Raw genomic sequence first — 24,577 nt, 5'->3', positions numbered from 1 at the left:
GAAACGTCTTTCGAAACGAAATAGCTTCCTCACTTTCTCCAGCACTAATGCGCACAGCGCGCAATCGTTGCTCCAGCACGCTGTGCGCATGCGTGCTGGAGCAAGTGAGGAAGCTATTTCGTGTCTAACGACATTTCTAAAGATCATATTACAGAGGCATGGGAAATACCACAACAGGCCTATGCTCTCTATGTAAGCACAACTAGCGATTCATCCAGACAGATTGATGAAAACAACTGTTTCGCGGCAGAAAATTGATTTTTAGAAGCTGCATTCTCGTTGCCCCGATCACCGCCATTACATGGATATACTGGCTCGCGCTGGATTTTACATTTCTTCTACAGGCCTCCGAACTACACCAAAGTGATCTCGGTGAGTCAAACGTCTTATAATATGTCGTAAATAAGGTCCAGGTTGTCAAAAACGAGCATTGTCCTTTAAGCATGGATGTATTGTGCTTATGTGAACCTCTGTTGCCACCTACTGGACATTGCTAAGAACACATAACCCAACCATAGCATATAGCCTAGTACAAGTAGCCTATGGCTGTTTCTTTCCCCGTGTGTATGGCAACGTCGTGGGAATATGAACAAAGGGACAGAAAAACACTACTGCTGCGAACGTGAGTTGGGCTACAAGTTGTTAGCACTTTTTTTTGGCTTCATGCACAGGAGGTGAGCAACTTTCATTAGATTGAGAGCCAGAGAGGTAATTGTTGTTGCCCTCTGTTGGTCGGTCAGAGGTATTATAGGCTAACTCCTATCACTGCACGTGCAGTTTCGCACACTTCATTTGGCGCAGTTCCAGCACTGGAGAAGGTTCTGGCTGCGCTGCCGTTAACTGATGCCTTTTACATTATAGTCCACGATAGACTTCTCATTCGAAGTACAATATCATGGCTAATTGTGGCGGTCAAGAATTGTGAAATGTACCTTTAAGACGCATGCGTTCCATACTTTTGGTTTGGGTCCGGAAGCGACGTCACTGCCCCGCTCCGGGCTCCCATGTCCCATGAGTTGTTGTTGAGAACTGAACAGCATTATTTGGACGTGCTGGAGCTTCCAACCCTTTTTTTTTTTTCTTCTTCATCATCTCAAGAGTAATGCTTTGGGCGTGGACACTATTCTATTACATGTATGGTAGCCACAGGCTCATATGGTCGATGTGGTAGTAGCAGTAGCCTACCACCTTTCTGAGTAGGCTACCACAATTATGGTATCAGACAAAAAAGTGTTACGATTATGCATGGTACAGCAAAGCTTTCCTTCTAGGCGTTTCTATTGCGAGAGAAGACGTCCGGATTGCCTTCTCTTGTTCATGGATGTACAAAAGAACACGGTCGGTGGGTCACCGTGTTGCATGTAGGAGAACGGCAATTTTGTAAGGAGGTCCGTCGGCTGTGTGTGCTTCTGGTTGTCGCCATGGTAGGTCAGTACTGCTGCGTGAGGAAGTGCCAGAGTAAAGGGACTAAACTGAACAGCGGGGTGAGTTTTTTCTCCTTTCCCGCGTATAAGAAAAGCTTCGGGAAGCAGGTCGAAGAGCTGACTAGAAGACGCCGCATGGCCTGGGTAGCTGCAGTCAGAAGGAAAGACATTACTTTCGACAAGATCACTCTATATATGAAAGTGTGTTCTCTACATTTCCAGTCAGGTGAGTTCTCTTGGTCTCTAAACTTTGACCTATATTTTCATGCGATTGTAAAATGCCAACATGTATATAGAAAACTGGGAGGAAAATGTGTACACAAAACTAACAGCTAGTATCGTATAGTATAAGTATTTCTTATGATGGTCTGTGTGAAACATGTTGCTGCCATGCAAGGTGCTAGCCTGCTCATTGGGAGCAATTTAGGGTTCAGTGTCTTGCCTACGGACACTTCGACATGTTGACAGGAGGAGCCGGGATTCGAACAAGGGACTCTACAATCATTTGACAACCCGCTGAACCTCCTGAGCCACTGTCACCCCAAGTGTGCCAAGGCCAGCACAAGCTGTTGAAATGGTATTAAGATTTGCATCATTATCACTATAACCTACAACGTTTCTGTGTTTACAGGTCAACCAGCATATGAAATGCTGGACACCCATCCTGACTGGGTGCCATCTTTGTTTATGGGCCACAATGATGTGAAAGTGCCAGACGCAAAGAGGTTTGAACGTAGGTTAAGGAGACGCACGGCACATAAGAAGACTGAGGCGAGGGCAGTCGAGGAAAAGGTGGAGGAGGCACGAGGTACCAACGGCCACTGTGCAGCGGAGTGGCGCTGTACCCATCGCAGATGCAGGCGGAAAAACAAACACCTGAAGCATGACCATGTTGAACGCAAAACGACAGAGCGATTTATTTTGAAGGATGATGATGATGACAAGGTAAAATATTACACTGGGCTTCCAAGCTGTACTGCTTTTCAGAATTTGTCGTGCTGTATAATGTAATTTTTGCCTCAGGGAAAAGGATCCTAGTATGGCTAAATAGCTATGGTTTGATTATCCCTGACCAGCCATTCTCTTGGGAGGTGAAGTCATATCTCTTTAGACTGGCTAGTCTGGCTGTCGTGGCTAGCCTGGTCTTAAAACGGAATGAAAACTAGAGGGGACCCTTGCCTGTTTGTGATAACCATTGCTAAGCTAGAGGGGACCCTTGCCTGTTTGTGATAACCATTGCTAAGCTAGACTAAGTTAAGCACAGAACTATAAAACAGTAGCATCAGTTTTTATGCCTAATATTACAGGTCCACGCGGACACAACAGTATGTTCAGATGCTAAGTTGCAGAAGGCTGCTGTTCCAACTTCGTTTGCCTGCACCGATAGCTCTGTGAGGCATGTAAGGAGGGCTATTGTCAGAGGAAGTACAAGGTAATTTTCTGTGCATTTAAATTCCTAGTCCACAATATGTATTTTTGACTGATTTTCATGTTACTAATTTTCTGTGCTAATGCTTTCCAGTCATGCAGCCCCTGCTGTGGGTGAAGAGGGCCTGCAGGTTGATGTGAATTCCAGTGAGTCGAGGTAAGTGACTAGCCTCCTGAGACCATCCTGAACTCGCGAGCTCAAGTGTTAAGAGTTGAGTTATTGATGTTTTCACTGGAGCTTTTAGTTCCTCTCAATGTTTATATATGCTCTTAAAAATGTATCCCTCAGTTTGTTCTTCCACTTGCAGTGAAGAGACGCCGCCTCCACACCCTGATCACGACTATGCTCACCTGCCCCCGCGACCGCTGGAGGAGCAGCTTGAGGAAGCCCAGAAGACCATCAGTGATCAAGCTGAGTTAATAGCGCAGCTCCGAGACCAGCAGTTCCTCCTTTCACGGTTCCAGGGCGATAATAAGAGCATCATGTTCTTCACGGGCTTTCCGGATTACAACACACTCACGGCGCTGTTCACGGCCCTACAGCCCAGAGCAGAAAACATGCTAGGGTGGGGCCGGGCACAGCGACTAGAGCAAGCCGACGAGGACATTCTAAGGCGGGGGTTTTGCGGTCCTGAACTGGCAGTGATTGACCAGTTTTTCCTTTTTCTTTGTCGTCTGAGGCAAGGTTTTCCTGAGCAGGACCTTGCAGTGCGCTTCAATGTGTCACAGTCTACTGTGAGCAGGGTCTTTGTAACCTGGACACACTACCTGTATGGCATGTTAGGATCACTTCCAATTTGGCCTTCGAGAGAAACTGTAAACAAACGTATGCCTCCTTGTTTTCAAAGCACTTTCCCACGTACTAGAGTGATATTGGACTGTGCAGAAATACGTGTGCAGAGGCCTAGCTCAAAAGGTAGCACCTTTAAGGGCCTAGTCGGAATCTCTCCATCAGGCGAAGTGACATTTGTCAGTGACCTGTGTCCAGGTTCAATATCCGACAGGGAGATGACAAGACAATCAGGGATCCTATCTTTACTTGAGGAAGGTGACGAGGTCCTGGCTGATGAAGACTTTCTCATCGAGGACCTTCTTTCCGAGAGACACGTCTCCCTCAGGACCCCACCCGTTTTAGGCACAAGTGGACATTTCAGCCCAGCAGAGGTGAGACAGACCAAAAGAATAGCCAGATTTCACGTTCATGTCAAGCGTGCCATTAGGAGGATCAAAGAGTATCACATATTTGATAGAGTCTTACCCGTGACACTAGTGGGCTCTGTTAACCAACTGTGGAGTATTTGTGCCCTCTTAAGTAACTTCCAAGGGCCTCTGTTCTAAAGAGTGTCACCACTTCCTGCATCCGTCTTTTAAAATTAAAAGCCCTCTGTTTCATGCATGTCCAAAGTATTTGGGTTAAAATGTATTTGTAGTGCGGACAAAGTGGTGTGTGTGTATACTCATAACAACTCTGCGATTCAGCAGGTTAGTGACGGGTCTAGGCCACTCATGCACTCAAATGGATGCTTGGTCATGGATGCTTGGTCATGCTATTTTCCTCTCCAGGAGAGCAGTATTCAACTAGAAAGTGCATTTCCTGGAGAAAATGTGAGGTGAGCTAGCTGCTGCAGCTGTATGTAACAGCTCAGTACTACTATGGACCGGGCAATCTCCATGCACCCACCGCTGAAGACCGTGTGTCTCTATCCCACTCGGGCTGAATTGTGGGGTCCGTGGCGTAGACAGTGGCGTGGTGGCGAGACTCCGCCCCCTCAGGTCAGAGCTGGTTGGGGACAGTGTACCCCTCTCCGGGCCACCCACCCGTTACAAGTTTGGATGAAGTTTCTAGCACAAAGTATGAAGAGGTAGTTAAGGGCCAAAAAACTTGGGAGATCTATAAGAATGAAAGAGAAAGAAAGACAGAACGAAAGAAAGAAATAGTGGGAATATTACAAGTTGGGCTAGCTTCTACAGCTAGCCCACCTAATTATCTTTCTCTCTCTCTATATATATATATATATATATATATATATAGTACACTGTGGAAGGAGCCAGCTGTATTTCAGTGAATAGAAATTAAAGTTCATCTTATCTTTTATATCAGTTGCAAATAAACTACATTTGGTAGACTTGACTAAATGATGAATGGTCAATTGTCACAAAATCTGTGAAAAATAAAGCACCATTTCATTAAACATGGACTCCTGTGTTTGATTTATGTTTATTTTTCCCCATGTACCTTTGTTGCACAAGGCTGGCAGGAAGCATTAAAAAAAAGAATGTGAAGTCTGAGATTTCATGTTCTCCCGTTCTTCAGGGTTGAAGAAGACACGCTCCAGGTGAAGGTCCTGTTTACACCTGATAAAGAGATTGTACCATGTCATGCAAGTGATACCCAGCTGTCCAGCCATCTGGAGGTAGTGGGCTACTCATGGAAGGTCTGCAGAGCAGAGATGCCATCAGCCCTGCAGTACAAGTATGCCCATCCTCAACAGCTTTCACTGTTAATTCTGGAAGAGATGTAAGGTTCCTGTACACGGGCACTACCATGTTGACAACCATGGTGAGATGCCTGCTCTGCTCGCTTTGCCATTTTGGTTTTCAACATGGCCGTGAGGTGAAGAAATATTGCAGCAATCGGGCGATGGATACATTGATAGATACTTAAATAAACCCTGTGGGGGAAACTGGGTGTTTCTGCAGTAGAAAAAAAGTACAGCAGAATAAAGAATATACATAAAAGATTAATTTTAATTTACAATAAATATATATACATACAGTGTGCATAAATATAGAATACATGCATAGTCTGTATAACTATAATAAAGCTCAAATGTACACATGCACAAATCCACAACACAGGCAAACGACAGACAACACAGACAAAGGAACGCCTGAACCACTCTGTTTTGCACTTGTGTGGCTGAAGGTGCTCCTCATCTGCCATAGCTCATCATAGAATGGATGAGAGGGGTTCAGGATGGACTTCAGTTTATCCCTCATCCTCCTCTCCACCAAGGCCTCCATGCTGTCCAGTTGTTGCCCCACAACAGAGCTGGATCTAAGCATTTAGTAAAAATAAAAGTTCAAATAATACAAAAGAATACATTAATCTGTCCAATGAGATGAACTGCTTAAATAATATCCCAGTTTCACCATCGCACTCACTCTTTCTCTCAGTCTTCTGTTGCTGTCTGTCCATCATGTCCTGTTCTTCACCCCATCCTCTGTCCTTTCAACGTTTCTGCTCGCTCTATGCCTCCCTCTGCTGTCCGTATAGTGATACTGCCGCCATATAGGCAGAATGCATTCTGATCCACACCACAAGATCTAAACACCTCAAGCTCTGAACTATGTGGATTTTATGAATGAATTTACATGTGGATGATCCCATTCCTAAAGTATTTTTAGGCGGAGCAAAATAAGCAACCACAACAGCTCCCTTTCTGATCATGATAATATGAACATTTAAAGGTACCCAACGAAACGTGAATCAAAACAATCAGTTCTTTGTTTATTTTCGAAATTCCTCGATTATATGGTCCCTTGTAGTCTAATAAACATGTTGAATCACTTGAATGTCTTTCCTACCTTGTAATTTCTTCGCAAAATGATATTTCGCTAATGTTTTGAAAACAACAAAGATGTGTGAAACATCACTATTATGTGCTCCGTGTTGTGTGAAACATCACTATTATGTGCTCCGTGTATTGACGCAATGACGTAGTACACGATTTTCGGGGACCACCTTTTCAAATTTGCTCTAGAGCGCATACTAGTGGTCAAAAACTACATTGGGTACCTTTAAGCATGGTTGTGCTTCACACCAACACCCATTTTTACCAGCAGCATTGGTACAGCACAGTCAGCTCTTTGCACCACAGTAACCTGTGTGTAAAATGCATCCATTTATTGCATTCCAAGCGTGATATCCTGACTCCTCCATCGACTACCAGTTTAGTAGGCTAGACTGACTGCTGGACTGTCGGACTTTTATGCGTGCTGAGCTTCTGTTATTTTATTTTAATTAAATTAATTATATTAATTAATTAATTGTATTAATTAATTAATTTAAAGTGACAACAAGTAGGCTATACACAATACAATGAAGCATGTACAATGCATACAAAACAATCACTAAGCCATTTAGAACAGAAAAATCCAAGAAATTGCGTTCCAGGCTTTTATTTTGTAATATACAAAGCGCATGACGTTAATGTAGCATGTGATGCGGAAGTACTATGTTGTCTGACATTTCTGACAGATCGACTAGCTTTGCCAACTGCGTCTCTTCAGCTCCTCTGCCGTATAAAGTAAGTGACAAATTGTATTGTTTGAGTGCATTATTATGCCACTGTTTAACACTATTGTTTACTAATCCCGAAAGATGTAGTGCTATACATAGCTATGCAGGTAGGCTAGCTTTTGCTTTGCTAGCTAGCTGCCTAGCTAGTAGCCTAAATGTAGTCTACCTAGCTAGCCAACTAGCTAGCTGGATAGCTAGGCTAATTTCTTCGCTAGCCAGTTAGCTTATGAACTTTAACTTTAGCTACTATGTTGACTAGCTGATGAGTTTTCTTAATTAGATTTCTTGTTTTCGCGTGGTAGGCTACTTAGCTGTACCGTGCGTTACAGCCGTGAGAGGCTAACGTTAAGGTTATTTAGCTAGCTAGCTACCGCATCAGGCTGGGACAGAACACTCGACGCGTCAACACTCTAGGAATTGGCAAACTATGTTCATTATGATGGCATAGCTTGCAATTCTAACTTGGCTATAGCCACTCACATAGATTGCATTATGTTCTGGCAATCCTTAGGTTTAGCTACATCATTTTGAAAGTGTTCCCAGGGGTGTGGTGAGACGTTCTTTAATGGTGTTGACATTATTTGTAGCTGTTCTTTGATCGCGATAGAACCCGTCATGTTGCACACAGCGATTAATGCAGTTCATCAGAGTCTCACTGGCCATGCTTAGTATTTACCCCCAGGTAACCCGTAGGTTACATGAGTTCTATGGTTTCAAAGGCCAAATTCCACCTACACTGGGGGCTGCTGTTGCTCAATATCTGCAGTGCACATAACCTAGTGCACACAATATTCTCAGTGAGAACTCCTCACTCACACACGCACACGCACAGTTGGTAGTGATTAGCATAATGTGTTCACTCACGGCAGAACTAGAGGTCTGTTTCCGTCTAGTATATTCCTTGGCCACATTCTCTCAGGGTTTCATCATTCTAAGTGCAAAGCATTGCAACTCATAGCTTTCTGATGATGAAACAATCATGTGCAATAGCCAGTGAGTTGCCTATTACGCCTGTGTTGTACATTTGTCCTCTGCTACTCAGTCACACCTCTATTCGTACAGTCTGAACTACCCAGCCCAGATAAAAGTCCTCTTTGATTTTCCTGTTGATTCATCTATGGCTTATGTCCACAATTCCAAAACATCTAAAACACTATATTTGGCCTAGTGAAACGACATGTCTTGAATTTTGTCTCATCCATGGATCATGACAAAAATCCTGTTATACTGGAAAGCCCCGCCATATCTGAATGTCGGTCGAGCTACTCAGCACACTACTGAGATAAGATAAGGAAACAACAAGTGATCTAGGCAGTGTGTGTGTTATCTGTGGGAAGCGTTGTGATTTGCTCTCCTTGAGGCCTGGAGTAGCGGCCTGCTCCGTCATAGACCCTTGCTCTGATGTAACTGACGTTAGCTTTAGTAAGTTTGTGTGACATCTGCTAACTTGTGCAGTTTCAGAGAAATGTTAGAAGTTCATTGCAAGCCGTTTCATAGGTAGCCATTTTGCCTAATTCATTGTGACCATGGATCCTTTCTGGATGGGTTGGCTGATGCGTTGTCGGTTAGGCTAGTATAGAAATGTGATGTCATGTGCATGAAGTTCAGTACAAAGCAGAGAGGTCAGGTCACATGGGTTTCATGTCATAATGTTTCACCTTTGCAAAGCACAATACTATTTTTCCAGTCCACGAACAGCCTGAAACCCATAAAGTACAGTGCTCCCCTTTGATACAGTGACAGTCAGAGCACATTTTGCCCCTGGCTCTTTCTCACTGTCAGTGCAGGGAAAAGATCTCACTGGCTGTCTGGTCTGATTGGTCTGTCTCCACTAAGTAGCCCAGAGTTGTAACAATTCCAAATGTTACTGTACAATTAGGCATAGCCTAGTCTCAACGCCAGACCCATGAGAGTTCTTTCGCTGATACACTACATGAGCTACGCTAACTATGTTACTGCATGCTGCAGATCTCTCTATGGGTCTGGGACTCTTAATGCGAAATTCTGGTGTTCAAATCCTGGCAATTCATTGGTAGCACCGGAATCCCATAGACACCAATCAGTAACAGCTTTCGCGATCAGGCGTTCCCACCCTTAAATATGCCCCACCAATCTAACCTGGGCTTGTGTCTCTCATTTGCTGCTATGACCTGTCACTCTTTCAATTCATTGTGACCGAACATCCTTGATACGCCCTCAGAATTCACCAGCTTGGGCAGCAAAGTGGCACAGACTCTATTATGTAGTATGTGAACATAAAATTTACAGAACATGTATCGTCATCAATAAAAAAGCAGTAGTCTATCATTAACAACAAAAAAACAGATTAAAAACAGTTTAAAAACATCCTGATTCTGATTTGATTAAATTAAATTAGGAGTATAAAAAAATGAATCACCATTATAGCAAAATAGTAATCGCTGCTTCTTTACGTACTAGGCTACATGTTTTTCCAACTGTTTGTCCCCTTGTCATATTAGTTGTAGGGACAAATGCCAACAAAAAAAACATTTATTAAACAATATATAGCCTATTACTCTGAAAAAGAGGGGGGGGAGGAAATAAAAAAGGTTATTCACGAACAGTGGTTTTGTCGGGGAGATTTTGGGCCAGAAATACGAGAATGTTGAATTTCTCTGGCCTGAGGCAGGATGTCATTAGGCTGGTAAACGGTGCCAGCCTGGCTAACAGACCTGAACCTTTGCTCTGAGCTTGGGGCTGGTTGCACACATGCACACACATTTCTCTGCCAACTTGGCCATCAAAGGGAATGTTCTACGGTTGTCACGCCACCACACCAGGCGGTCTGCCGAGGTCTAAAGCACCTCCTCTTGTACTTGGTTAACTCTGCATCAGGCCTTGCTTCTCACTCATACTGTGTGTGTGTGTGTGTGTGTGTGTGTGTGTGTGTGTGTGTGAGCATGCATGTATGTGTATGACTTGAGGCCAGGTTACACCTCTAACCGTTCTGTGACCTGACTTAACCAGTTTTTACCTTCAAAACAGACGGTGCTTTTTCGAGGAAAGAGAGGGAGCGGATGCCTGGAAGCATGACTAATCCATTTGCGCACATCGTCGATGTTCTAGACCCAAGTCACCCAGACAAGAAGTTCTACAATCTCTCAAAGCTCGGAGACCCCAGATATGGTAAATATATAATCCCTTTGGTATTTGATTGTGGCCTCTTGACAATATTTATCCAAACCGCATTTGACTTCAGCCTGTTTGCACACGGTCAGGTTGCTATACCCAAGTAATAACAAACATCAAATGTCATATACTGTAAAACACCATGGTTCCCTTCCTCAGACCGCCTCCCATTCTCCATCCGTGTGCTGGTGGAGTCTGCCGTCAGGAACTGTGATGAGTTCCTGATCAAGCAGGCGGATGTTGAGAGCATCCTGGACTGGAAGAAGACGCAGAGCCAGAACGTGGAGGTGCCATTCAGACCGGCCAGGGTCATCCTCCAGGACTTTACGTGAGTCAGCCAGCCTAACATGTTAGAGGTGTGGGGGTGGAGGTGTGGGGGGGTTGTATGCATCTAAGACTGGCCATTCTATCTGTAGCTATATCTATCTTTTACAATTATGAATCGACAGATTAAAAACTATTAAGTCTTATTTTCCTACTCCTCAGCCTGTATGTACAGGGGTAGGCACATGGCCTCATTATCATAAAGATATGATATATCATATACTGTATATAAAGAAGTTAATGCATTGTAGCCAATAATATCAGAAACAAAAACTGTGTGACTCTAAATATAGTATTTTGAGGATGAGGCCTGAGATAAACCTGCATAATGGTCTTTTATATTGTGTAATCCCACATGGTTTGGATGAAATCCTCACCCCCATAGTTTTTTTTTGTCTTCATGCTGTTCCCCTGCAGTGGTGTACCTGCAGTGGTGGACTTTGCTGCCATGCGCGACGCAGTGAAGAAACTCGGAGGAGATCCAGAGAAGATCAACCCCGTTTGCCCGGCCGACCTTGTGATCGATCATTCCATTCAGGTGGACTTCAACAGAAAGTACGAGGAATTTTCAAGCAGATTCACGAGGCTGAGCTGTCAAGCTTTCTGACTCGCGGACATTCTCTAATTTGTGCTTCATAAGACATTAGTGTGGTACAATACGTCTTACACCCAAGCGGCAGCGATCAGATACTCTTTAATGTCGGTATGGGATGTCGCAGACCTGTCTAGCACCTCCTGAATTTTGTAAGGTTGCAGATTGGTCGGTGGTAGGTTTAAGGTTTTTAGGTTTTATTTGTTTGCGCCATAAAATAAGAACAATAAAAAAACAATATGAAACCATAAAGCAGCTGCCGCAGAGGTTAGAAACCCAAGTGGGCTTATAGAAACACTTCAGAATATAATACAATAATGTCAATGTCGGGGCAGCTGTGGCTCAGGTGTTAGAGCGAGTCGTCCAATGATCGTAGGGTCGGCGGTTCGAATGATGACATGTTGAAGTGTCCTTGGGCAAGACACTGAAACCCAAATTGCTCCCAATGAGCAGGCAAGGACCTTGCATGGCAGCTGCCACCATTGATGTGTGTGTGAATGAGAGGCCTTCATTGTAAAGCGCTTTGGATAAAAGAGCTATACATGTACAAGTGCAGTCCATTTACCATAAACCATAGAAACATTAATGAAGCCTACAGACGAATAACCATATACGTCACATTTACATTTACAGGTGTGTTACTGTTTTGTAATCTAGGTATCTTCTGACCTTTACACCAGAAGAGGGTTAACTGCATATAATTACATAGAAGACATTGTGTACTCGCAAGTGGTGTATATCATTCACACAAAATATTATAAGGAACGCCTGTACATCTGTTAATGATCAAGCGCTCCCCAAAAAATCCTAACGGACATATATGGTTATTCGTCTATAGACCTCTATTAACAATAAACTTCAATAAAAAAAAAAAGTAAAAAAATTTGCAAAGGACTTCTGAAAAGTTCTTTACACAAATTGTAAACGAGCTACTGTATGATCACACATGGTTACCACAGAGACGACGCGACATTGGCTAGGATGAGTATTTCAGCGTGTTGGCCGAAGCATGAATGCAGCAACTGTCCGATTGATGTCATTTTCGTCTCAGACTTGCCGTACGACACTTAGCTTATGAAGCATAAATTGGCCTTTACCGTTTGCTGAATTCACACATGACACAGTTCTAATTCCAGGTCTGACAGCCTCCAGAAAAACCAGGACTTGGAGTTCGATAGAAACAGGGAGCGATTTGAGTTCTTAAAGGTATCCAGCATTGAACCATTAGCCCTTGGCATACAGTACCACCCTGCCTTAGACTACATTGTGCTGCTTTAAACTTCTATTCTTACGTTCTGCTAATGTGCCGTGCGGTTCCTCTTCCACAGTGGGGTTCTAAAGCGTTCCGCAACATGCGGATCATCCCCCCCGGTTCAGGGATCGTTCACCAGGTCAACCTGGAGTACCTGGCTCGGGTGGTGTTCGACCACGACGGCTATTACTACCCCGACAGCCTGGTGGGCACAGACTCTCACACCACCATGATCGACGGCCTGGGGGTGCTGGGCTGGGGTAAGGCTGTCGGCCTGGGTGTGCTGGGCCTGGGGGTGCTGGGCCTGAGGGTGCTGGGCCCGGTGGTGCTGGGCCCGGGGGTGCTGGGCTGGGGTAAGGCTGTAGCTCTAGTCCCAAAGCTTTAATATGGCTACGGGTAAAGCGATTTCAGTTCAGCCAAAACAACTTAGTGTAACACTTTGCACTCAAATTAGGCTACCTGCTTTCTTACATGCTTTCTAGAAGCGGCCACTAAATCCCTGGTCCTAGTAATTACTCACCATCGTCTGTTCTTCACAGGAGTCGGCGGTATAGAGGCAGAGGCGGTCATGCTGGGCCAGCCAATCAGCATGGTGCTTCCTGAGGTCATTGGCTACCGGCTGTTTGGGACTCCTGACACGCTCATCACGTCCACTGACATCGTACTCACCGTCACCAAGGTAACGGCCAAGAATGTGTCACGTTCCTGAGTGTTGTGGAGGTGTGCATGTATGTACAGTATATGTCTGGATGCATTTATATATATTCGATATTTTACACATGTTGTATGTAGGGATGTATATATTCCTTGTTTTTATTATGCTTATTCGCTACTATGTATATTCTGTTTTCTCCATTTCCAACCTTTTGCTGTCATTTCCCAATGCTGAGATGCCAAATTTCTAAAGGGATTATTAAAGTTAATATCTATCAATCTATCCATCAATCGTTGTAATAACTTGTGCAAGTACATTCACCCAAACAGTTAGCGTCACCTTTCACATTTGCTTCATTATTTCACACTGTGTCTCAGTTCTGTCCTGGTCATGCTCTTTGATGCTCTTTAGACGGGCAACGTACTCCTGTTTTCTGTTGTTCTTTTGCCCACCGATGATTAGGGCTGTAGGATTGTATCGATACAACGATGCATCGCGGTACGTAGTCTCGCGATACTGTATCGATCTTTCAGCCCGGAGTATCGATACAGCCGGGCGCTGTAAAATTTAAAAAAAATAAAAATAAAAATAAAATAAAAATAAAATTATTTAAAATTTTAAATCCAGTTTAAAAAGCATATTCTACAATATTAAGTTAAAAAAGCATACATATAAATAATTTTGAAAAACCATAAATACTACAATGTTGACAGTTTAAAAAGCATGGATATCAAATGTAAAATATTTATTAGCTAGCTCTCTGTTCAGTCATTGAGTTTGAGTTATCTATATAGTGCATTTGAGCCATTCAGTTTTCAGTCTTGAACACTTAAAATCTTTCAGTAAATGATGTGTGTATCGCAATACGTATCGTATCGTATCGTATCGTATCGTGACCTCTGTATCGTGATACGTATCGAATCGTGACCTGTGTATCGTGATGCGTATCGTATCGCGAAATCCAAGATGATATACAGCCCTACCGATGATGTATGATGCCCTTAAAGAAGACGTAGAAATCTTTATTCGCCCACAGCACTCTTTTACACATGTGGAAATGGGCGACACACTCGCCAGTCTACGCATGTGCCCTTTATCGGTAACGTGTAGTTCTGTACTGATCCTCCGTGTCTTACTTTGGCCCGTTCTGTTTCCACATTGGGGGGGGGGGCGTTGTAGGGGGCGTTGGGGGGGCTCTCTGTTTTGGCATGTTGCTTGGCTAATCCAGGGAAGCATCTTAGAGCGGAGTCATCAGTACCAAGCTTAACTGTATTCCATTTGTGGCAGTAAATGGTTACATCTACGACGTGAGTGTTCCTGAATGAACCATCGAAATGTAGTATCTCAAGAAATATAAAAGTCTGTGTACTTCTACGATAGGTCCCGATAGAACCGCTGTTTTTACGGCCGCTCATATTCCTGTAACACTCTGTCTTCACAGCACTTACGGCAGGTCGGCGTCGTCGGGAAGTTCGTGGAGTTCTTCGGCCCCGGCGTGGCGCAGCTGTCCATCGCCGACCGAGCCACCATCGCCAACATGTGTCCCGAGTACGGAGCCACGGCCGCCTTCTTCCCGGTGGACAACATCAGTGTTCAGTACCTAGAACAGACAGGTTAGGACCCGCACTGAACACACACTCAGGTTCTTATCCTGCCTGACCTGGGTGGTTTGAATGCGTCGGGATTCGGGGCTGTAGCTTGAGCGCTATTGTATGAGATTGTAGTGGATCACAGTGTCCAGTGGTGTTTTTTCACTGTCCCTTGTCTGTGCCCAGGGCGGGATGCTGAGAAGCTGGACTACATAAGCAGATATCTGAAAGCAGCGTGTCTGTTCAGAGATTACAACGACGCCTCTCAGGACCCAGACTTCACACAGGTGCTCTCATCTGAATCATCAGAATGACTAGCTTCAGTTATTTTGGACCGATTTCATTCAAAAGATTCACGTTCATGTTTAACAGTGCAGTGTTTGATCTTTTGTCCTTGTGAAACTGTCTACTCTCTGAGCCTGTCTGTTCTACCCTCCGTAGGTGTTTGAGATGGACCTGAGCTCCGTAGTTCCTTGTTGTAGTGGTCCCAAGAGACCCCAGGACAGGGTGGCCGTGACCGACATGAAGACAGACTTCGTATCTTGCCTGGGAGCTAAGGTACGGACGACTCCCGTCACACTTCTGACCTCACGCTGTCTAGGAGCTGATAGCAGCTCGTGTCTTTTTGTTACCTTAAACCAGTTCACAATACATGCTATTTTATCACCATTTCAGACATCATGAGACATTATTATTAATTATTATTATTCATAGAAGTATTATTTCAGAGTTATATTTAAATTCTTATGTATAAAGGATGTTCTTCTCACACTACCTTATTGGTCCGTCTGCAAATTTCCTTCATAATCTTGTCTTTTTCAATTTGCTTGTGATGTGTCTCATTCCAGCAAGGCTTCAAGGGTTTTCAGGTGGCCCCCGAGAGCCACGACACCGTCGTCCCCTTCCAGTATAATGAGCAGGAGTACTTCCTCTCCCATGGTTCCGTGGTCATCGCCGCCATCACCAGCTGCACCAACACAAGCAACCCCTCCGTAATGCTGGGGGCTGGTACGTAACCACTGCTCTCTGTGTGTGTGTGGGTGGGTGTGTATGTTTGGGTGGGTGTGTATGCATGTGGCTGGCTGGATGGGCATGTTGTTCGCACCGTAGCTCGAAAGCAAATAACCCTGTGACGTTCATACTTGGGACACATATTCCTCCCATGGTACCCTGGAGCTGATTAGATTTTGGATCGGATCTGAATTACGGGGCGGATCCACCAATTATTTTTCTCTTTCGCTGAGAGTGTATAGGAGTTATTAATACCCCTGACCACCAGAGGGCAGCAACGACTACCTCTCCATTGCGTGATTTGACCATGGAAAACTAGGGATTTGACATTGAGCTCTCATATCACACATGGAAAAATACTGACATTAAACTGATTATACATTGTGGATAGAAAATAACTAGTGATCATATAATACTGTAACTAAATCAATAACTAGTGATCATAATAATCTAACTAAATCAATAGTTGAAATAGTTATTGGAAAAATGGAAAGAATGCCAACACAAAGAATGTACAATGTATCACATGATGAGTTTGTGGGGATGCTGCTACTCTCAAAATGTAAGCAGCCTTGAGAACCAATGGTTCTTGAGCCTAGGAGAACTAGCTGTTCTTATTCCTTAGCATGAGGCAGCTTGAAGTACACCCACTGGAGATTATTCTAGTATGTTGCAGGGACCTACCCCCAAACCAACCCTTGATGCTGAGTGCCAAGCAGAGAGGGATCGGGTACCATTTTTGATAGTCGTTGGTATGACTTGGCCGGGGATCGAACCCCCAACCTCCCAATCTCAGGGCAGACACTCTAACCACAAGGCCTCTGAGCTGGTAGCTCTCAATGTGCATCCCATTTATTGCTTAAGAATAGACAGCTAGCTAATGTATTGTGTGTGTTTTTTTGTTTCTTACTGCTAAACATGTGTTGCATCTTCTGTCATGGACACAGCTGAGTGTTGTTGGCTCTGTTTGTCCAGGTCTCTTGGCTAAGAAGGCCATCCAGTGTGGCCTGAGTGTGAAGCCCTACATCAAAACCAGCTTATCGCCGGGCAGTGGTGTGGTCACCTACTACTTGAAAGAGAGTGGTGTCATGGACTACCTCTCCCAGCTCGGGTGAGTAGCTCCGATATCAATCATTTAATTCATACAAAATATGGTGGAAGGGTGGACTGGTGGACTTGCACTGTAATCCACTAATGAGTTTGATGTTTTGATCAATTGTCAATAAACACACAATTGTTTTCTATCGTTAAAAAATGACATCAGCTTCTAGAAGGACATAAAGCTGTTCCACTGGGTAATACCCAAGGAGTAATTTCAGAAAATGACATCGAAAAGCTTTAGTAATCGGCTGAAGGTAAACATGTTCAATAATGGATTAGATTTGTACCAAAACCGTCTGTCTCTTTCTTTTTCAGATTTGAAGTGGTTGGCTACGGCTGCATGACCTGCATAGGCAACAGTGGGCCCCTCCCGGAAGCTGTGGTGGAGGCCATTACTCAGGTACAAGGTTTCATTATATTTGATGTGTATGTTTAGCAGTGACTCTGATACACCCCACTGGGAGAAAATCTTTGACAGCTGTCACATTGTCACCCAAAAATTGCTATGAAGTGAATGCTGGCGTTCTAGCTCACACAAAATGACCATTGGATGGGTTTTGTTGCACATGGCGCCACAGTTTCAGCAGTGACGGACTGACGCTCCTGAACAGCGGGCAGGAAACACTGATGATTCTTATATTCACACCCCTTCCCTAAGGTTATATATCCCAGTAGTTCATCACAGGTTATATATCCCACTAGTTCATCACAGGTTATATATCCCTGTAGTTCATCACAGGTTATAGTTCATCAAAGGTTATATATATCCCAGTAGTTCATCAAAGCCTGCTTGTCCTCTTCCTTAGGGAGATTTGGTTGCTGCTGGCATCCTGTCCGGTAACAGGAACTTCGAGGGGCGGGTCCACCCTAATACCAGAGCCAATTATCTGGCCTCTCCACCTCTGGTCATTGCCTATGCCATAGCTGGCAATGTGAGGATCGACTTTGAGACACAACCACTTGGTGAGTACACTTGGAAAAGTGGAAATGATGCAGATTCCCTTCTGCACTACTTACCATACTAGTCTGTTGGTACTGATCCTTCTGCTCTATATATACATTACATTACATTACAGTCATTTAGCAGACGCTTCCAAAGCGACTAGCAATAATTGCATTTAACGTAGGAAAAGCCAATGTACTACTACCTGCCAGAACTCACAAGTGCATCTCCTTTCTAAAACAAGTGACTAAGAGCATAATCTAGTGCTGAAGGCAAAGTGCAAGAATAGCAATCTAAAATACAATCGGTGCTTAAGCGGGAGGATCGTTGTAGTACTTCTTGAAGAGATGAGTTTTGCGCCTGCGACAAATTCGATATACTACCATACTAGTCTGTTGGTGCTGATTCTGCTACACTATATACAATACTAGTCTGTTGATACTGATCCTTGCACACTACATACGATACTAGTCTGTTGGTACTGAGTGATTTTCGGTGACTTGGTTTGTCCAGCTGTAAACTCTGAAGGAAAGGAGATCTTCCTGAGGGACATCTGGCCTACGAGGGAGGAGATCCAGGCTGTGGAGAGAGAGTTTGTTATTCCCTCCATGTTTAAAGAAGTCTACGAGAAGATTGAGGTAAACTCTTGAAGACGCCGGAAAGATAAAACATGATTTCCATGCTTTTTTTTTCTCCATTGTATTTTAGCATGATAATATGAAAATTCTTCCAACATTTAGGCTGGAGTACTTGTCCTGATTCTTTTATCTAAAAAACACCGGCAAGTCTCTTCTTTCTCATTCACCTGGTTTCACGGGCGGGGTTTGGAGCGGATGTCTTGTAGTTGGTCCAATTCAGTTACGCTATTTGCAAGCAGCCTGAGCGAGCATTAACAGTAGCATTAGCAAACTGTTGATAGCAGCACAGTTACATTAATATGGGGGGAAAACAGGAGACTTTATAACTATAAAGAAATTGCTTGATGAGTAGCCACTGTTCCCTTACTGTATCCGATGTTGCAGATTTCAAACTATAATCCATTTAGTCAAAGATCCAGTCAGACGAGTATAGAGCTACAGTATTGAGTTCCTGGGAGGGGACTGTCAATCAAAGCTAGACTGATTGTTGTGCTCTGGTCTTGCAGAAAGTGAACGAACGCTGGAACTCCCTCAATGCCCCCTCAGACAAGCTCTATCCCTGGGACCCCAAATCCACCTACATCAAGTCACCACCGTTCTTTGATGGCCTGGTATGAAAAAAACAACACTTGAATGTTATTGTTTCTTAAGCCCTGAGCTCCCTCACATCATGGTAATGCTGTGGGGACTACTCTGCATTTCTCATCCTTTCTGTTGTTTGCTCAGACCAGGGAGCTCTCACCCGCCAAGACTATAACTGACGCCTGTGTGCTGTTGAACTTCGGCGACTCCGTGACCACGGACCACATCTCTCCTGCAGGGAACATAGCCAGGAACAGCCCTGCAGCGCGCTACCTGACCAGCAAGGGGTGAGTGAGAGAAAGGGTCACACTGTACACTGCCAAATGTTTAGGTGATCATGTATATTTCACATGTAGAAGAACACCGTGCAGCCAGTCGTGATAAATGTGACTGGCCGTGCCCGTAACGTTTTTGCTCTTGGAAGCTGAATGCGAGTTGCATCAAAGACCCTAATGCAGCGTTTGAATCCCTCTACCTGCCCCCTGCCAGGCTGAACCCGCGCGATTTCAACTCGTACGGCTCCCGGCGCGGCAACGACGCTGTGATGGCCCGCGGCACGTTCGCCAACATCCGTCTCTTCAACAAGTTCCTCAACAAGCAGGCGCCACGCACTCTGCACCTACCCTCCAACGAAATGGTAAGACCAGGACTACTGGTGCATCCCCAAAAAATAGAATATTGTGGAAAAAGTTCATTATTTTCCATAGTTTAATTCAAAAAGTGAAACTTTCATGCATTCTAGATCCATTACCCAAATTGAAATAGCCTTTTTTGTTTTCATCTTTGATTGTACAGTATGTTTAGTATGTTCATTTATACACTCAATACTTGGTCGGGGCTCCTTTTGCACAAATTACTGCATCAACGTGGAGCATGGCATGGAGGCAATCAGCCTTGAAATATTCTTCTACATGTGTAATGAATCTATAATATATGAAAGTTTTTAACTTTTTTTGAATTAAATTATGGAAAATAATGAACTTTCCACAATATTCAAATTTTCTGAGATGCACCTGTATATCACCCCAGCCTTGCCAAGGAAAACTGCTGGAAAACTTTCTGTAGAGGTTATTTTCATATGGGGCTTGTTTGTAGCGGTTGTTTCATACAGTCAGTGGGAAAGTAGTGGGACCCAAATAAAATACAAGACTCTAAATGGCTTCAGGGTATAGTATGCACAACATACGGGTACCATGTACAATTAAATGCTTTGTGCCAGCCTCAATACCGCTTTTAAACTAATGGGTTGAATGTGGGAAGAATTTTTACAGTTCTCCTATATTGGCTCAAATGGGTGAACTGTTTGGTTTTTTTTGCTTTCTTTTGGAAAACTAGGGTTAGGATCTACTGTATGTCCATCCCCCCTTTCTCTCTGTACAGCGCATTGTGTTACCTCTGTATGAAATGCGCTATGTAAATAAAGTTTGATTTGATGTATTCTGTACTGTTTCTCTGTCCAGCTTGATGTGTTTGATGCTGCTGAGCGGTACATAGAGGCCGGCGTTCCCCTGCTGATCCTGGCTGGGAAGGAATACGGCTCTGGGAGCTCCAGAGACTGGGCAGCTAAAGGCCCCTTCCTCCTCGTGAGTCACTGGAAAATAAAATGCTTCTTGTGCCATTACATTGAATGGAATCCACTGATTATCTTATTTTACCAGCCTTGAAAACAACTGATAATTTGTTTTCAAAACCAAGTTACTCAAAAACAAAAAAGCATTGAAGTGACTCGTGCCTCGGTGTGTGTGTGCGTCAGGGTGTGAAGGCGGTGTTGGCGGAGAGCTACGAGAGGATCCACCGCAGCAACCTGGTGGGCATGGGAGTGATCCCGCTGGAGTACCTGCCAGGAGACACCGCCGACACTCTGGGCCTGACGGGCCGGGAGCGCTACACCGTGGTCGTCCCCGAACAGCCCACACCCAGAATGGACGTCACCGTTAAGGTACAGTTCCTGCTACACATGCACGCTGAAATGAAAATAAATAAATAAATATATCTCTGTGATATTCGTACAATGAAACGCTTAGCTGTGCCCAACGAAGGGCTTGAGAACTACGTCTCCTGCTCAGCAGACTGAGCTAGGTGGGCAGCTGGGTGTATTAAAGGGGGAGGGCTCGGCAGTGAGTGTTAACCTTTTAAATTACGTGGCAATCTCAAGGATTTCAGTTTCATTGTCTTTGGCTCCACCTTTTGGCAGTAAGAGGTAATTGCAGGTGTTCTTTTCAAAACCAAATGGCGTCGAGTGAGTTTTTCATTTCAATACCAAACACGTCACCTGTGCGCACAGGAATGTCGCCACAGACCCTCAATTCACAAAACTTGGCAAAGCTGCAAATGGAAAGGCTTTCAAGAATGGGGAATAGGCTGAATCATTACTGCGTTACCTCGATCGGCGAGATATAAATATTTATTAATATGAAAAATCCTTGAGATTGCTACTTCAAATGTGCCCCAAATTGTTCCAAGTCATAGCATCTAATGTTGATAATGCAGAGATATTGCTCTGGCTTGTCATTTACATAAAGTATATTCATGTATTATGATACTGTTGAATTCTACTTTACATTTTGTATTAGACTGTCATCGTTAATGGTTGCTCAGGGAATTCCTCTCAATGTAGTGACCGTTATAGTACATGTTTAACACGCGACTGTCTTTGCCTCCCATTAAAGCTCGACACCGGCAAAACATTCCAAGTGCGGATGAGGTTTGACACCGACGTCGAGTTGGCTTACTTCCACCACGGAGGCATCCTCAACTACATGATCCGCAAGATGTCTGAGAACTAGCCGGAGCACTTTTGATAGCGAAAGCCATACTAAACACGCACATGTAACAATTAGGAGGTCAGACAAAGCACTCAAATTATCCTCCTTTTTATTTTTTTTAATTTGATCTAATTTTCGTGTAATGGCATTATCAGTTTTGATCCTACTAACCCCAGTGCTGGTTCCATACTTTTAAATCCACAATTGGAGCCCTACAGAAATGTTGTAGGGTTACATGGGGAAAAGAAGAGTACTAAACCTGTAGTGTACCTGTAGGATGCCTCTGCAGCTTTCAGGGCAACAGTTTGACCACCGTTGTGCTCAGGCGTCACGGAAAACACTCAAGCCCCTACCATATACCCGTGCCCTACCTCAACATTGCCAAAATGCTAGTTTCCCACCATATAGATATTTGGAAGCCATCGCCTGTCTGTTTTTGGTTCAATGTTATCATTATTCTTTGTTCTGACCATGTATTGTTTTTTTGGATAGTGTATTAGCCTTATGGATCACTTTACAGTTGCTGAGCAAACATGGAGGTCAGTTCACGTTTCTCAACTCAACTTGTCCCTGTGTCAATGAGGGTTAGGCCTCGGTCTAAATTTTCTAAAAAGACATTGCCATCTCCAGCTGGTGAAGATGTAATGCCTTAAATGATTATGTTGATGATATATAAACCCTTTCTGTTTTGAGAACTATCTTTGTGCCTCCTTTTCTGTCCATGTTTGACACAGCACTTAGTTAATCATATTAGCAACTTAAATTAGCAACTTGGAGGCAGTTGTATGTCAGTTGTGTCCTCTTAATAAACGTACTGAACCCATCATGTGTTGTTCTGTCCCGGCTGCTGATGGCTCAGGAGGCTGTGTCTGAAACAACAAACCAGTCGATTCATATCCAAGAATTCCAAAACAAAGTGAAGTGTGTCTTGTTGTGAAATGAGAATATATGATTGTTGTTGATAAAACCTCTCAATTTATTTAGCCATTTGGTCAATAAAAGCCAGATGAATAAAATTCTACCATGTCATCTTTTGTGTCCCGTTGCATCTTGTGGGTTGAAAATTATGCCAGTGGTTATTGGTCTCTCTTTAAAGGTAAGAGAAATAAACTAATGTACAGTAAACATGTTGTCCACCACCAATGACCTATTGCCCCTTTGTGTCACTGTAAACACTTATGATTTATTTTCAACTTTACTCTGCGGCTAGTTCAGTGATCAGATCAAGTTCAAACTGTACTGTCACGTGTATTACTGTAAATCCAGTGAAATGCTTGTGCACGGCTTTCTCTCATACATAGAAGATGCTCAACACCAACAGATCTCGTAGCGTGTTGCCAAGATACTGCGCTATCTTGGTTCAGGGGATGGGCTTCTGCAAGCGCCCCTCACATCTTATAATATCAACACCAGGCTAGTGGATTACATAGTTCATAAGTCATGAGATGAGTAGTATTGGTAAAGTCATATTGTAGCAGTTGAGCCCTGAAGACCATGCTGATGTTTGTATGGAGGAATGACACAGATGGCGGGAGGACCCATTACCTAGTAGCCGTACACTATCACTATCCAACACCATCCAGCTACCTAAACGAGAACCATCCTCAGAAATACCACAAGTAGGCTAATAATAACTACCCATAATGCATCTATCCTCTACATGTAGAAACAGACAGGACCAGACAAGCCAGGAAGTTCCTAAAGCACTTAACAGATTAACTCAGGATTTGGACAGTAAAAGGACCTCTGAGTAAAAGAAGTAGTACTAGCAGTAGTTATAATAATAAAACATTTTATTTGTATTGCAATTTACATTTAAACAAATCTCGAAGTGCTGCAGACCAAAACATGGGAATAAAAACAGAGAAGCATAACAACCTTTAAAGCATAAGACAGGTCAAAAAGGTAATTAAAAGTAGAAATTAATTAAAAGTTTAAAAGGCTGCTGAAAATGAAGGTTTTTAGTCCTTTAAAAAAACATCAACAGTCTGGTGCTCTCAGGTGGTCGGGGAGAGTATTCTACAGATGAAAAGCGATTGAGTAGAATGGACTATACTTTTAATTATACTATGACCAATTATGTGAACCAAAATGGGACAGAATGCTTTTTTCATTTCAATGCGACTTTAACAATGACAAAGATTACAAGCAAGCAAGTTAGAATTCTGAAGCAAGTTTGAAACTTTGAGCGAGAGACTAGTAGGTTTACTAGGTTTTTAGGATGCGTAGTTTTATTCACTCTTACAATAGGCTAATTATGTACCCAGTCTTGTACCATAACCTTTTTTTTCGTCGTCGCCCACCCCCCCAAAAAAGTAATCCAATATACATGTTTAAAGGTCACAATTTGTCTGATGAATAATTAGCTGGGTTCATGACTCAATTCTTGAAATATAAGGACGTAAAAAAAAATCTATGGGAATTAACAATGCCATGCTAATGTGCTAATGTGGTGGAACTCCACCCCCCCCTCCCGCCCCCCCAAAGCAAAGAGGGGTACACGGTCGTGTGGGCGTGGTCATTAAACTGAGCGCAGCAGCACGCGGCTGTGTCGACACCATGGAGGTAGGTTGAGACTGGCTTGTTTGTCTGTAGCAGCTCCCCCTGTGGTTGGGTTCGGCAGCTTGTGCGCAGAAAGCCAGTCACCACCAGCTTGTAGCTAAACGTTATATATTTTTGTTCTCTTCTGATTACGATGCTAGGCTGGTTCTGTGGATGAGAAGTTCAGAGCTGTCTCTTCTTGAGGGAAGGGTGTGTGTTCTGTCCGAGTGAAATTATTTTTCTGAGGTAGTCTTCTTCTGTGGTGGTGGCGGTCTCTTT

At 43.7% G+C, this 24,577-nt stretch overlaps 2 protein-coding genes across 3 annotated transcripts; both read left to right on the top strand.

Moving 5' to 3' along the window:
• The first annotated feature begins 1,154 nt into the window (after nucleotides 1–1,154).
• LOC311320491 (uncharacterized protein) lies at nucleotides 1,155–4,969 on the top strand. The gene is made up of 5 exons (XM_084452254.1): nucleotides 1,155–1,650; nucleotides 2,056–2,369; nucleotides 2,732–2,856; nucleotides 2,947–3,009; nucleotides 3,161–4,969. Exons 1-5 carry the CDS (start codon nucleotides 1,422–1,424, stop codon nucleotides 4,188–4,190), a joined length of 1,761 nt encoding a protein of 586 aa, XP_084308380.1. The 5' UTR covers nucleotides 1,155–1,421; the 3' UTR covers nucleotides 4,191–4,969.
• A 2,108-nt stretch (nucleotides 4,970–7,077) lies between these two features.
• aco1 (aconitase 1, soluble) lies at nucleotides 7,078–22,780 on the top strand. Of its 2 annotated transcripts, XM_084452185.1 has the most exons (21): nucleotides 7,078–7,162; nucleotides 10,162–10,302; nucleotides 10,465–10,633; nucleotides 11,047–11,184; nucleotides 12,358–12,427; nucleotides 12,550–12,733; nucleotides 13,013–13,152; nucleotides 14,570–14,741; nucleotides 14,904–15,004; nucleotides 15,159–15,275; nucleotides 15,566–15,725; nucleotides 16,704–16,839; nucleotides 17,145–17,229; nucleotides 17,636–17,792; nucleotides 18,286–18,410; nucleotides 18,917–19,021; nucleotides 19,137–19,279; nucleotides 19,482–19,629; nucleotides 20,453–20,575; nucleotides 20,746–20,931; nucleotides 21,662–22,780. In XM_084452185.1, exons 2-21 carry the CDS (start codon nucleotides 10,194–10,196, stop codon nucleotides 21,776–21,778), a joined length of 2,685 nt encoding a protein of 894 aa, XP_084308311.1. In that variant the 5' UTR covers nucleotides 7,078–7,162; nucleotides 10,162–10,193; the 3' UTR covers nucleotides 21,779–22,780. The 2 variants fall into 2 exon arrangements, with proteins under 2 accessions (XP_084308311.1, XP_084308312.1); XM_084452186.1 differs by lacking the exon at nucleotides 7,078–7,162 and having other exon boundaries at nucleotides 10,052–10,302.
• The last annotated feature ends 1,797 nt before the right edge of the window (nucleotides 22,781–24,577 follow it).

The sequence above is a fragment of the Borostomias antarcticus genome, assembly GCF_949987555.1.
Source record: "Borostomias antarcticus genome assembly, chromosome: 17".
Taxonomy (NCBI): domain Eukaryota; kingdom Metazoa; phylum Chordata; class Actinopteri; order Stomiiformes; family Stomiidae; genus Borostomias; species Borostomias antarcticus.
Note: the sequence above shows the minus strand (reverse complement) of the source record. Positions and strands in the feature narration are given on the sequence as shown.